At 40.9% G+C, this 12883-nt stretch overlaps 1 protein-coding gene across 1 annotated transcript; it reads left to right on the top strand.

Moving 5' to 3' along the window:
* Nucleotides 1-16: 16 nt before the first annotated feature.
* CRYGS (crystallin gamma S) lies at nucleotides 17-5473 on the top strand. The gene is made up of 3 exons (XM_036443943.2): nucleotides 17-178; nucleotides 4136-4378; nucleotides 5127-5473. Exons 1-3 carry the CDS (start codon nucleotides 158-160, stop codon nucleotides 5397-5399), a joined length of 537 nt encoding a protein of 178 aa, XP_036299836.1. The 5' UTR covers nucleotides 17-157; the 3' UTR covers nucleotides 5400-5473.
* The last annotated feature ends 7410 nt before the right edge of the window (nucleotides 5474-12883 follow it).

The raw sequence follows: 12883 nt of genomic DNA, 5'->3' as shown, positions 1-12883 counted from the left end.
AAACCATCAATAGTTTCTGAATGACTGACTCAATTTTTGGATTCTATTCTCATGACCAAGCAAATGTTTGACTTGAAACCAACCTAGTATAAATGTCTCTGTGCCTCTAATTCTGAATCTATTCCTGGATTTCTGCGCTAGAGAAACACATCAAAAAATGTCTAAAACTGGAACAAAGGTAAGTAAATGGTTGTGCTGATTTTTAGCCTAACTGCTTTCTTTTTACCTAATGATACATTGAAAAAAAAACATGTAGAAAACTTTAGCTACTTTCCCTGCAGGTGAGTATGATAGTGTTTAGAAGGTTGGGATAGGAAGAGAAGATTAAGAAATACTATATTTTCTACTCTAGCAGAATTATCAGTTTGTTAAGGGGTTATCAGTATGTGTGGTGCTATGTTGAATACTGTACAAGTATACGATATGTGATTACTATCTTCCAGCAACTAATATTCCATGAACTTCCACAGGAATAGGAATGCTGATCAGAGGATTATGTGAAGTAGAAAACTTTTGGTATTTAATGGAAATTTTGTTTTTTGAAATTTAGGCTCAACCATTAATATTTTAGAAGGTCAAGGTGGATGAAACAATCAAGAGAATTAAATCCTACATATCCTCTTCATTCAAGCAGTTACTCTTACCCTTTGCCCCAAATAAAGAGGTTATTAACTTAAGAAATTGCCTTTAAATATGTGATTTACAATTGTTGAACTGGCTATTTGATCCCGAGGTAGGGCTTAGGGAATGAGGGAATGTTCCTTCATTCTCTTTTTAGCTCTTCCACTACCAGCGTCTAAAGCAAAGCCATTGGTTCCTGATTTGTTCTCCTTCCCTCTGATTTTTTACTTGGAAAATTTTCAAACCCATTGCATCATTTTAGAGAACACCTATTAATGTGTTCTAGAACTGGTTAGTGCCTGATAATTTTCCTTTTGGAAAACAGAATAATCATACTTGTTATTCAGAAGGAGAAAAATGAGAGAGTGTCTCTAGTTCTCTGAATTTCTTGATAATATGCCAAGCACATCCCACTGAGAATGTGCAGTCCTAGAGAGATATCCATGTACCTTAAAACCATCTTAGATGAAAATATCCCTGCTTTCAGAGATTTCCGAAGTAGTAATGGTGTGCTCTCTCATTTCTAGTGTCTTGGCTTTTGCTTAAGTTAAATAACCTTTGTTTGCTAGACCAAAGAAAACAGCATCTCTTTCTCTTATTCTCCCTTTCCCACTGTCTTGCTAGTAGTTTAATGAGAGGAGTTAAGGGCTTGGCAAATTCTTGCCTCTGGAATACTTGAGACACTTTTCTTTCTGCTGCCACATTGGATTAGTAGGCTATTTTTCAAAAAGTCAACTTGAAAACAAGAGGAATTTTGAAATTTTAGGCAAATCTTCTGCACAAATCTTAGCCTTTTCTGCAGAATTTCCTCCCACCCCCAAGAGTTAAAACCTTCTATTAGCTGACCATAGAGTAGACTTCATAGACCTACAAATGGAAAGTGAGTAGATTTGCAACATTCTCTGGGCCCTGAGAGTTAGAAGGCCTCCCTGAAAGGTGAGCTTGGTCCTGGAGCTCATTAATAGTTCCATGGCAACATCAGTGCCTTGTTTCAATCTTGGGATGGTTAGCTGCTCTGCTGGGAGGTTGGACAGCAAGGTGACCTTGTAGAATATAACATATTTAACTTCTCAGATATTGATGTTAGTCAGGCACATTTGCAGAGGGCAGTAAATGTGAGAAACAATGAAGGAAAAACATTATACTAACTTTATTTCCCATAACATATCCCTTGCAAAGCCTCTTTTCTTGTGATTAGTTGGCTGAAAACCAAATTAAATTAAGGACTTTGGGTCTATCTACTTATAGAAATGTTACCTTGATTTTACTAAAGATCTTCCCACAGGTTTTGGGGAAAAACCCTCAGACTCAGGATCAGTCTTGTTCTGTATCTAAAAGAGTAAATGCTGTTTGTCAAACAGGTTAGCTGTGCAGGTAGGAAGACAGCAAAAGGGAAAGTAAAGTAAAATAAAATAAAATGAACCACAGATCACTAACCGGAATTTGCACTGCAGTCCACTCACTTGCCTGCAACTAACTGATCATTGGATAGTGACCTTAAGCAAGTTAATTAACTTATTTTCCTGTAACATCTATAGGAAAAGCTTATTGGCAATTTTAAACTAGGTATTAAACTAATTGCTTTATCTACATTATCCCATTGGACCCTCAGAGCAATCCTGTGCAGTAGATATGATGATCCAGTTTTACAAATGAAGAGACTGAGCCTCAAAGAGATTCAATGGCTTGTTCAAGTCACAGAGCCAGTGACTAGTGGTGCTGCTATTTTATTTTGTTTTGGTTTATTTTTTTGTTTTGTGTGTTTTTTAAATCTGTAAACAGGAGCACCATGTATCTTTAAATACTAGTATGTGCTGTGCTAAAATGGGAAAGGGAGCTGGAAGAGATGAATTTGGGAAGGGGTGAAAGGAGATAAAGTAAATAATTAGGGGTGGGAAGGAAGCTTTTAGGGAACAGGAAATAAAAGAGTTGAAAGAAATGGGAAAGGCAAAGAGGGGAGATAAAGATGGAAGGAAATAATTATTAGTAGGGAACCATCTAGAAAGAACTACATGGGGTGGAAGAGAATGAGGTTTTATGTCCATTTGTGAGCCATTCTTGGTTTCTTCTCGCCTTTATTCTCTACATCTAATTAGTCACCAAACCCTAAATTTCTTTTGCATGTTTTATCATCATTCACATTGCCATTGCTTTTCCATTGGCCCTCATCACTTACCTTGCCCATAATAAACAGGTACATCTCCCACATTATTGCCAAAGGGATTCTAGCATGGTTCCTGTTTTTCTTTTCTGCCTTTATTTCCTAATACTTCACAAATACTCAATATAATGGTCCCTACAATGGCTCATAATCTCTCACTCCTTTATTCCTTTGAACAGGCTATCCTTTTTCCTTTGCCTATGGAAAAAACCCCTACTTAATCCTTCAAGCCTCACCTTGGAGATCCTCCAGACAATTTGGCTCTGCTCCTCCTGGTTTTCTCCTTTTAAACTGATAGAGCAAATAGTCACAAGGTGGCGGCCTAATGCCAGGGAATTAACTTTGAATCAATGAGCCTGTGATTTCAGTTTTAAATGATAACCTAGCATAGATCTTGGATTGAGGAATTATAGCCTATTTGGTCTAGTAGTTGTTGGACACTGTTTTGTGAAGCTCTGGGTTATTTCTTGTAACTCTATCCCCTATTTTAACCAGCAAAGCTCCGAGTTTTATTTCACATCCAGGGCGTCCAATGTAGTCTATCCCTTTCATTTGACAAATGGGAACTTGGAGCCCAGAGACAGCTTGACTAATGTAGTGGGGCTGATTACGGAGATGCAGCTCGAGAGCCCAGGTTTATTACTTCCAGTTTTGCAGGGCTGCATGTTTTCCAAGGCCATCACAGATCCAAGGGGGTACCCCAAGCATTCTGTTAGAAACTGGGGAAGAGCTTGAAACAGAACATTTTGTTATTTTGCAACAATTTTCTTGGCAATAAAATAATACAGAAAATAATATGGTATATATCCATGCTCTGTATCCATCTAAAATAAGTTCTCTCAAGTTAAGGTCTATGTGTATTTTTCCTATGTCTCTTCCATTTCACCTAGAGTGAATGTCTGCATTTACACTCATTCGCCTTCACCAAACATTTATTGAGGGTCTGTTAAGTGCCAGGCACAGCAGTTTTTAGTTCAAATGAGGTTTGGTTTTCACCCTTGAAAGAAGTCCACTAGAAGGTCCGGTGGGAGAGATAGACATATTAGTAGATAATTTATTATGTAATGTGATAAGTACAGTGAGCTGTGGGAACAAAAAGTGAGCTTGAGTCTGAAATTGCCGGCTTATATTAGAGCACTTTTTGTTTTTTTTTATGTTAAGCCCTCAGAGAGTACTCATTCCTATTGTTGACAACCAAAATTGTCTGTCAGAAGGTAAATGTTATAAGGAGAGGTAGAGCAAAAATAGAGAAGGAAGGAATTTCTGAAGTGGGGAGTGTGCTCTTAATTTTTATCTTATGTATGAATGATGCCATCCAACTCCTCAGTTCTCTTGGTTTGCCCTGTACTTCAGATTACTTTCTATGAAGATAAAAAATTTCAAGGCCGCCACTATGACTGTGACTGCGACTGTACAGATTTCCGCATGTACCTGAATCGCTGCAACTCCATTCGAGTGGAAGGAGGCACCTGGGCTATCTATGAAAGGCCCAACTTCGCCGGGTACATGTACATCCTACCTCGGGGCGAGTACCCAGAGTACCAGCATTGGATGGGCCTCAGCGATCGCCTGGGCTCCTGCAGGGCTGTCCATCTGGTGAGCCTGGTGGCGCTCTCCCTGTCCCTCCCTCACCTGCACTTGTGGCTGGCCCTCTTTTTGATGCTGGACATCCTAGTACACAGACATCTCATTGCAGTTTTTATTTGCATTTCCATGGGAAGGTGTCCAGCCAATTTGTCCACTATTGTGGATAGGAGAACAGGCCTGGGAGCCAGCCAGATGTGGGGTCAACTTCTGGCCTGGCCTCAAGCTTCTGTTTCCTGACCCAGAATCACCTCAGACCTGCTGGGAGCCCTTACTTGGTCCCCCGGTGCTCCTGAATGAGGGCAGTGCCTGTCTAACCTCCCTTCTCCTGTCCAACCCCTTCCCTGAACCTTTCCCTCTGCCCAGCACACCTTCACCCAAATGTCAGAGACAGCCCCTGGGGAGGCCTCCCTGACCCCCTAACCTACTTCGTGTTATGTGAAAGTTTATTTTGAGGTTTTTCTACATCTTAAAGGGAAGCTGTCTTTTTTTGGCTGTGGAGGCTTAAATAAAATCTTAGGTCAGTTCATCTTAAGACTGAATACCCTAATTATTTCCATAGCACTTATGTTACCTCTTGAGGATTTTAAGGAATTAAGTTTTTAAGTCAGCTGCTTCAGTCAGTGCACAGTGGGAATGGGAGTTCGGATCATCTAGATTTCAAGATGGTGGGTTCTGAACCATCCTGTTCTCTCAGTCTCTGACCTGCTGGTGATTTCCATATGGTTACTGTTTGTTTCCTTCTGTGTTTTTTTTTTAGTCTAGTGGAGGCCAGTATAAGATTCAGATCTTTGAGAAAGGTGATTTTAATGGTCAGATGTATGAAACTACTGAAGACTGTCCTTCCATCATGGAGCAGTTCCACATGCGAGAAATCCACTCCTGTAAGGTGCTGGAGGGTGCCTGGATTTTCTACGAGCTACCCAACTATCGCGGCAGGCAGTACCTTCTGGACAAGAAGGAGTACCGGAAGCCCATCGAATGGGGTGCAGCTTCCCCAGCTGTCCAGTCTTTCCGCCGCGTTGTAGAGTAATCACATAGGTGGGCCATAAGTTCCTTCCTGGGTTGTCATCAAATAGGCATCATAAATAAAACAATTGGCATGCACTCCACTGTTGGCTATTGTCTCTCCTTAAACACTCTTAGAGATCAAATAGTATCCACCAGAGTGGGCAGTTACACAAAGCAACTAACTCAAAATGGGTCTGCATGAAAAAGACTACAAAATCATAGTGCCACAATGTTACTAAGTTTTGTGTTAATTCACAGGTACAATAATAATAGCTGCCACTCATTGACTGCTTTTATTATGCCATTTTCTCTTCACAACAATCCTGAAAAAGTGTGGTTCATCTGCATCTTATGAATAAGGAACTGGAAGTTTAGAGAAATTAAAAACTTGCCCAAGTTCACCAACTAGTGAATGACGGGACCAGGATCCTTACGTTTCCAAAGCCCTGTTTTTTTCTCTTTATTTTTTATTCACTCAACACATATTGGCTGGGGATCTGTGTACATCATGTAAGTACACACCCTAGGATAGTGTACCTATCAAATGGAGCTATTACTTGAAAATAGTGCCAAAAGTCTCTTGAAGTCCTTTACAATCCAGAGATTCCTGGGCCCGTTACCTCTCAACCCTCAGTTCAGTTTATCTATAAAAAGAAAGGACATAGTGAAACAGTTTATGCCTACTTTAGAATGGTTGGGATGGAGTTTTATTGAATTCCTTCTTTGAGATTTCACTAGTATTTATTCTTGGAGGAACTGGGGCATCACTAGTAATATTTAGTGAGTATCCCACTGAACTGGGGTACTCTGGATGCACCTGTCTTTAGAGAGATGGCAAAGCTCGTGTCTCCTAGGAGTTTTTCCAGAAAAGGACGAACAGCCGAGGACCCTCCCTTTGTGTACACTTCAGTCTGTACTCCAGTGTGCAGTGCATGCTCTCCCTGAATGCTTTTATTCATTTTGTTAACTTCAGCCCTGCCTTCTGTCATTTCTGTCATTTTGAGGGGAGAACTTTGAGAAATTTTAGTGAAAGTGAGTGAGAAAGACACGGTACACTGAGGAGGAGGAATGGAAGGCCACTTCTGGACCTTGTCACCTACCATGAAGTTAACTTTCCTTATCTCCACACTGAGGGAGGTGAGCTAAATGCTCAAGTCCCATTGAACATAAACTAATTCACTGAAGGCCAGGAGGATGCTGAAAGACTAGTTGATGTCTAAAGACCACTAAGACTTGTTTTTAGAAGCACAATCTCTGGGAATGACCTTGGAGGTCCTGCCTCTCCTTTTCTGCAGAGGATGCTGAGGGTGGGGTAACAGTCAGTGACTGCAAGTCTCTCCTCTCAGACCAACTGCTGCCGTGTTCCAATCCTTGGTGAACTGGTCACAGTCTGTTCAAAACAAGCAGAAAAGCAGTTCCGGCGGCAGCATAGGAAAACAGGCATCAGGATGACTAACCACGGTCTCAGAGAAGTACAAGATGGGTTTTGACAGATAAAACAATTATTTGGGAATGTTGTATGCCTCTTGGTTCATGCCCTGGTGCAGAAAGAGATTGCCACCGTTCTCCCCAGGCATGGACATATTAATTAATCAACTTGCATGAAAAAGGAATTTCACTAGCAATCAACATTATAGTAAAAACAACAACAACAACAAAAAACCAACACTATATGTCTATCAATCAGCCCCAGGTCTGATAAAACATTCTGCCATTAGAGCCAAAAGCACCTGTCATGGACACCCGTGGTTGTTATAAGTAGTATCTCTCTATAGTTTTGCTGATCTAAAATGGAGGAGGAGGTGTCTTAAGAAAATAGGGCAATCACTTACTTAGACCATTATAGTCCCGTTTCCATCCTACGCATTCCTCGGACACAAGTCGTTGAATATTTCCCAAACATAGAGCCCACTTCCTCAAAATGTAATGCCAGGGGCTCTTTAAAGCCTTTATAGTAGTGGAATCTAAAAACAAAACAAATAAACCCATAGATATAGAGAATAGCTGATGGTTAACAAAGGGGAAGAAATTTGGGAGGCAGTATAGGGGGGTTAAATGTGACCAGTTATTTATTCCTTTATTCAAGGAAAATAAAATTTAAAAATAAAAAAAATAAAGCCTCCAGGTAGCGTTGCCAGATTAAGTAGAGGACAGAATTAGTAAATCCCAAGTCAGAGAAGTCAGATATAAACATAGTATAGGTATATCCCAAATTTTGGATGGAATGTACTTACACTAAAACATTATTTGTCATTTGTCTGAAATATAAATTTAACTGCATTCTGTATTTTAATTTGCTAAATATGTCAACCCTATGTTTAAAGGGCAAAGCAAAGAGGTCACATGGTGCTGAAAGGGAGTCAAAATCTTTCATTGAGTCAAAATCTCCCTGTAAGTTTCAACCTCTATTCTAGTTCTGCTTTTCATTTAATTCTTCATTTCCTTTAGGCAAGCATGTCAAACTCAAAGGCTAACATGGGCCAAATAAACAAGGTTTAAGTTTATATGGGGGAGAAACCACGATGGTGGCATAGGGTAGACACCCGAATGCAGCCTACCACAACAAATTTGAATTTAGAACTGAAAAACAGGGGAAACATCACCCTGAAGCGCCGTAAGTCTGGCTGAGAGGAGGCTCTACCATCTGGGAAGGAGAGAGAAGGCATGCTGAACCTCAGGAACTGTGAAGGTACAGAGAACTCTGCGCGTGAAAAGGCAGCTGCCCTACTTCGCTGCCTGCTTGCTTGCGGAGCACGGAGAGGGTGAACTGAGTTCGCTACTAGCTTACTCCCTGCACACGGAAAGGGCGGACAACTAATGCATGGCGGCAAGCTTTCTTGTTTGGGAGGAAAACAGAACCACCCTATTGCACTGATAGACGTCCTCAGACAAGGAGAGGCCAGACTGTCAGGCAGTGGGCAGAGATCTCTCGGAGGTGTGTGAAGCCAGCAGCCATTACTGCGGGACTCAGAAACCAGACCCTCGTAGGGAGGAGCTGAATAAAGCTTGTCTGCACTACCTGACACTCTGCCCCATCCAAGTGGAACACAGAAGCTCTTCCAGTGGCTAGCTTTCTCGTTTGCAGTGAATGGGACTCTCCTAGGGAGTGACATTCAGGAATCTAAAGCTTGTCTGCGCCTATACCAAAGAGGTGCTCGTGCCTGCAACCAATTGTGCAGGATTCAACAAAGCTTGTCTGTGCCACCCTGAGACTCCGCCCCATTCAAGCGGAATACAGAAACCCTCCCAGCTGAGACACTTCTAATCCTCAAAGCCAATTGGCTTGGAGATCAATGCTTCCCAGTGATACCAACAACAAGCAAGGCTTAACAACAAGACTGCAAACACAGCCCACAAAGGGCTATACCAAGACTGTCCACATCAGGTAACTGGGAGGCTGACTCACTAAACCATATAGGACACCTTAGCACAGAAAGCCACCCTACCAATTCAGGGAAGCTGTGAAAATGCTGAGACAAGAAAACAGATCACAAACAAAAGAAATGGAGGGAAAGAAGCAACTGGATATAGAGTTCAAAACCACGCTTATAAGGTTTTTTCAAGAATTTCCTAGAAAAGGCTGATAAAATAAACGAGACCTATGAGGATATGAAAAGGGAACAACTAGAAATAAAGAATACATTGTCTGAAATAAAAAATATTATACAGAGTCCTAAAAACAGAATGGAAGATCGTAAGAATCAAGTCAAAGATTTGGAACACAAAGAGCCAGAGGACACTCCTCCACAGAAGCAAGAAGATAAAAGAATCCAGAAAGTTGAAGATAGTGTAAGAAACCTCTGGGACAATTTCAAACAAGCCAACATCAGAATTATGGGGGTCCCAGAAGAAGAGAGAGAGCAAGACACCGAAAACATACTGGAAGAAATAGTGACAGAAAACTTCCCCCACCTGGGGAAAGAAATAGACTTACAAGTCCAGGAAGTGCACAGAACCCCAAACAAAAGGAATCCAAAGAGGACCACACCAAGACACATCATAATTAAAATTCCAAGAGCAAAAGACAAAGAGAGAATATTAAAAGCAGCAAGAGAAAAGCAGGTAGTTACCTATAAAGGAGCACCCATATGATTGTCAGCTGATTTCTCAACAGAAACCATGCAGGCCAGATGGGAATGGCAAGAAATATTCAAGGTGATGAATAAAAAGAACCTACAGCCAAAAATACTCTACCCAGCAAAGCTATCACTCAGAATGAAAGGCCAGATAAAGAGCTGCACAAATAAAAAAAAGCTAAAGGAGTTCATCACCGCCAAACCAGAATTATATGAATTGCTGAAAGGGGTTCTTTAGGAAGAGGAAGAAGATATAGATAAAAATTATGATCAACAAATACGTAACTATCAACAAGTGAAACTAAAATCCAAGGGAATTAAAAAACCTGATGAACAATATTAACTGTTGAATATAATAGAATCAGAGGTATGGAAGGGGAGTGAACTAACTATTTTGGGGGAAAAGGGGTCTGGGGGGATGTGTGGGAAGAGCCTGAACAAAAACTGTGCACCTATGGATGAGTACAATGTGGGGGGGGGGGTTGAGGAAAAGGCAGAGGGTGGGGTGGGAACCTGGTGGAGGGGAGCAATGGAGGGAGAAAAATGAGGAACATTTGTAATAATATGAACAATAAAGATATATTAAAAAAAAGTTTATGTGGGTTGCAAAAAAACAAAAGCTTCAATTTTCATAGAAACATAGGTTTATTTCAATGGATACATGAATACAAAGGACTGAAATAAATGAGTAATTGTTAACATAAAATAATAGAACATTTTAATAAAAATTAACATTTTTTCTTAAACATTAACTTACCAAACTCTGAGTAACTGCATACACATTAATAAACAAATAAACCTACTTTTCTTGTTCTCCGAAAGCAAAATATTTCCTATTGCGCACCCCAAACAAGTCAGTACAAGACTAATGTCATGGCAGTCGGCTGCTAAAATATTCACTGTTAGTATTAGTGAAGAGAAATGGTACATCTGCAAGTAAGGCACATAAGGGAAATAAATGCAACACGATTATAGTAATATGTCATTAGTGAACATTGTAGTTCATTATTAATAATTTTGTATAACAGGATGTTATAAAAATCTAAGTTATGAAATTTTTATTAAAACGTTTCTTACATACCATTATATTGGCTCGGCCACAAAAATATAACGGTATTTTTGTGGGCCGTGTGCATGCGGCCAGGAGTTTGACATGCTTGCCCTTAGGTATTTAAAGATGCCTCCTGTTCGCCTCCCCACTCTCATTTCCAAGTGGAACAATGCCTATTCCTTCCACTGTTTCTTGATGTGTTGCCTCTCCAGATTCCTCTCCTTCTTGTGATGATTGCAGATGATCTTTCCCACTGTTTCAGCTAAAGTCTGAACAGAGCAGAGGATCTGGAGATTGTGTTCAGTTCTTCCACTTTCCTTTCTTAGATATATACTGCTCTTTTCTTTTTAAAAAATTAAATTTATTGGGGTGACATTGGTTAATAAAATTATATAGATGACATTGGTTAATAAAATTATTTGGTGATCAGGCCGTCAGGGGATGCACCATTTCTCTCCACTAATTCTATAGTATATACTATTCTTGGCTAAACTCAGTTCTCCTTGAACCTGCTCACCAGCCCTGTTAATGGGCCTAGCCACTCCTCCCAGAAACTGGCATTCCAGTTCAAAGAGAAAGTTCCCGTCCCCTTTGCAAAGTTAGAGAGAAATGGATTCAAATCCTGCCACTTCCACATGTTAGCTTTAAACCACACAATCTAATATGTATAACCTTGATTTCCTTATCTGTAAAACAAATACAGATATTTGCTCTGTGGGCATTAAAGTAATGAATGAAAAATACATAAATATATGGTCAGTTCTTATTTGCAGTAATTATATTCTTTTTAAAAATATATATTCTTATTGATTTCAGAGAGGAAGGGAGAGAGAGAAATATGAACGATGAGAGAGAATAATTAATTGACTGCCTCCTGTACACTCCCTACTAGAGATCAAGCCCACAATCTGGGCATGTGCCCTGACTGGAAATAGAACCACGGTCTCCTGATTCATAGGCTGATGCTCAACCAGTGAGCCATACCGTTCGGGCTGCAGTAGTTATCTATACTAATAAAAGGGTAATATGCTAATTAGGGTGGATGTTTTCCAGATGACCACCCGGACAAAGCCGCAGCAGCTGCCTGAGGCTCAGGTAAGCTGCAGATGGCGGCTCCCACTGCTCAGGGCCAGCCCAGGGCTCAGGCATCCATGCCCAGCTATGAGGGCCTGGACTGAGGCAGCCATGGTCGCCGCCAGTGGAAGCAGCAGTGGGGTGATGGGGGCAGTGCCTTCCCCTGATGGGCCAGGTCACCTCTGGCAGAGGGAGGCCAGACAGCGGCTTATGCTAGGGGCCGAGGCAGAGGTGGTTAGGGGTGATCAAGCCGGCAAGGGGCTAGATAGGGGCAATAAGGCTGGCGGGGGGGCAATCATGTCAGCAGGCAGGCAGAGTGTAGTTAGGGGTGATCAGGCAGGCAAGCAGGCAGGCAGTGGTTAGGAGTAAGCAGTCCGGGATTATAAGGAAATGTCCAACTGCCAGTTTAGGCCTGATCCCTGTGGTATTACAGATTGGAGAGGGTGCAGGCCAGGCTGAGAGAACCCCTCTCCCATACACAAATTTCATCCACTGGGCCTCTAGTATTCTATAAAAATGGTAAACATGAATAGTGCATACTAAACTACTATTCTTAGCGGAAATATAGGGTTAGGTGCCTGTGAGCCCCTGGTCACAACATTTTTTACAACCAATCAATACGTAACCTTTTAAATTTTTTAAAATTTCCAAAATATTATTTATGAAAGCCTAGCTATTAGTCAAATTTTTACGTAGGTGCTAGGAATAAAAGGATGAATAATATATTGTTTTTACCATATTATATTGGTATGTCTCTTTAACAATGAATTCAAAAATAGATCCCATACAGATTACACATAACCTTTTTTAATGTGTGCTTTTATTTAAAGATATGTTAATATATATTATTGACTCATTGAACTCACGGCCAACTCCTAACTGAATGAAATCTTTCTAACACCTATTTTCTCATTAAGGCACACTGCAGCCGTCTGGTGCTAAGGAACACTAGACAGCACTGCAGCACTACATTGAGGGTCTTTTCATATGGCAGTTTCTCCTACCAAAGGAAAGCAATGCAAAACACATAACACAAAAGGTACTTGTTTACAATATGAAAGCTGAAACCAGAGGCAGAGAGCATTTGTTTGACCTTAACTGGGAGCACATACATCGGGAGACTCAAATTTTTTGCTGTTCTGCTTATGTTTGTGAATCACCTTGAAAGCACTGTGAGCAGTGGTTTGGGAATTGCAAACACATTTTAGTGAGCGGGCGAATCCAAAGTATAAAAATCTGTAAAGGATGAAGGTTGAGCTGAAACCGGTTTGGCTCAGTGGCAGAGCGTCGGTCCATGTACTGAAA

This window comes from Pipistrellus kuhlii, unplaced genomic scaffold (assembly GCF_014108245.1).
Source record: "Pipistrellus kuhlii isolate mPipKuh1 unplaced genomic scaffold, mPipKuh1.p scaffold_m20_p_2, whole genome shotgun sequence".
Taxonomy (NCBI): Eukaryota; Metazoa; Chordata; class Mammalia; order Chiroptera; family Vespertilionidae; genus Pipistrellus; species Pipistrellus kuhlii.
The sequence above is the reverse complement of the archived record's forward strand: the minus strand, read 5'-3'. Positions and strand labels throughout refer to the sequence as shown.

Bases quoted from the DNA above. Each gene is read 5' to 3' on its own strand.
- CRYGS (XM_036443943.2), top strand. From the start codon at position 158: ATGTCTAAAACTGGAACAAAG. The intron at 179-4,135 runs GTAAGTAAATGG...CCTGTACTTCAG, and splicing joins TGTCTAAAACTGGAACAAAG to ATTACTTTCTATGAAGATAA. The intron at 4,379-5,126 runs GTGAGCCTGGTG...TTTTTTTTTTAG, and splicing joins CCTGCAGGGCTGTCCATCTG to TCTAGTGGAGGCCAGTATAA.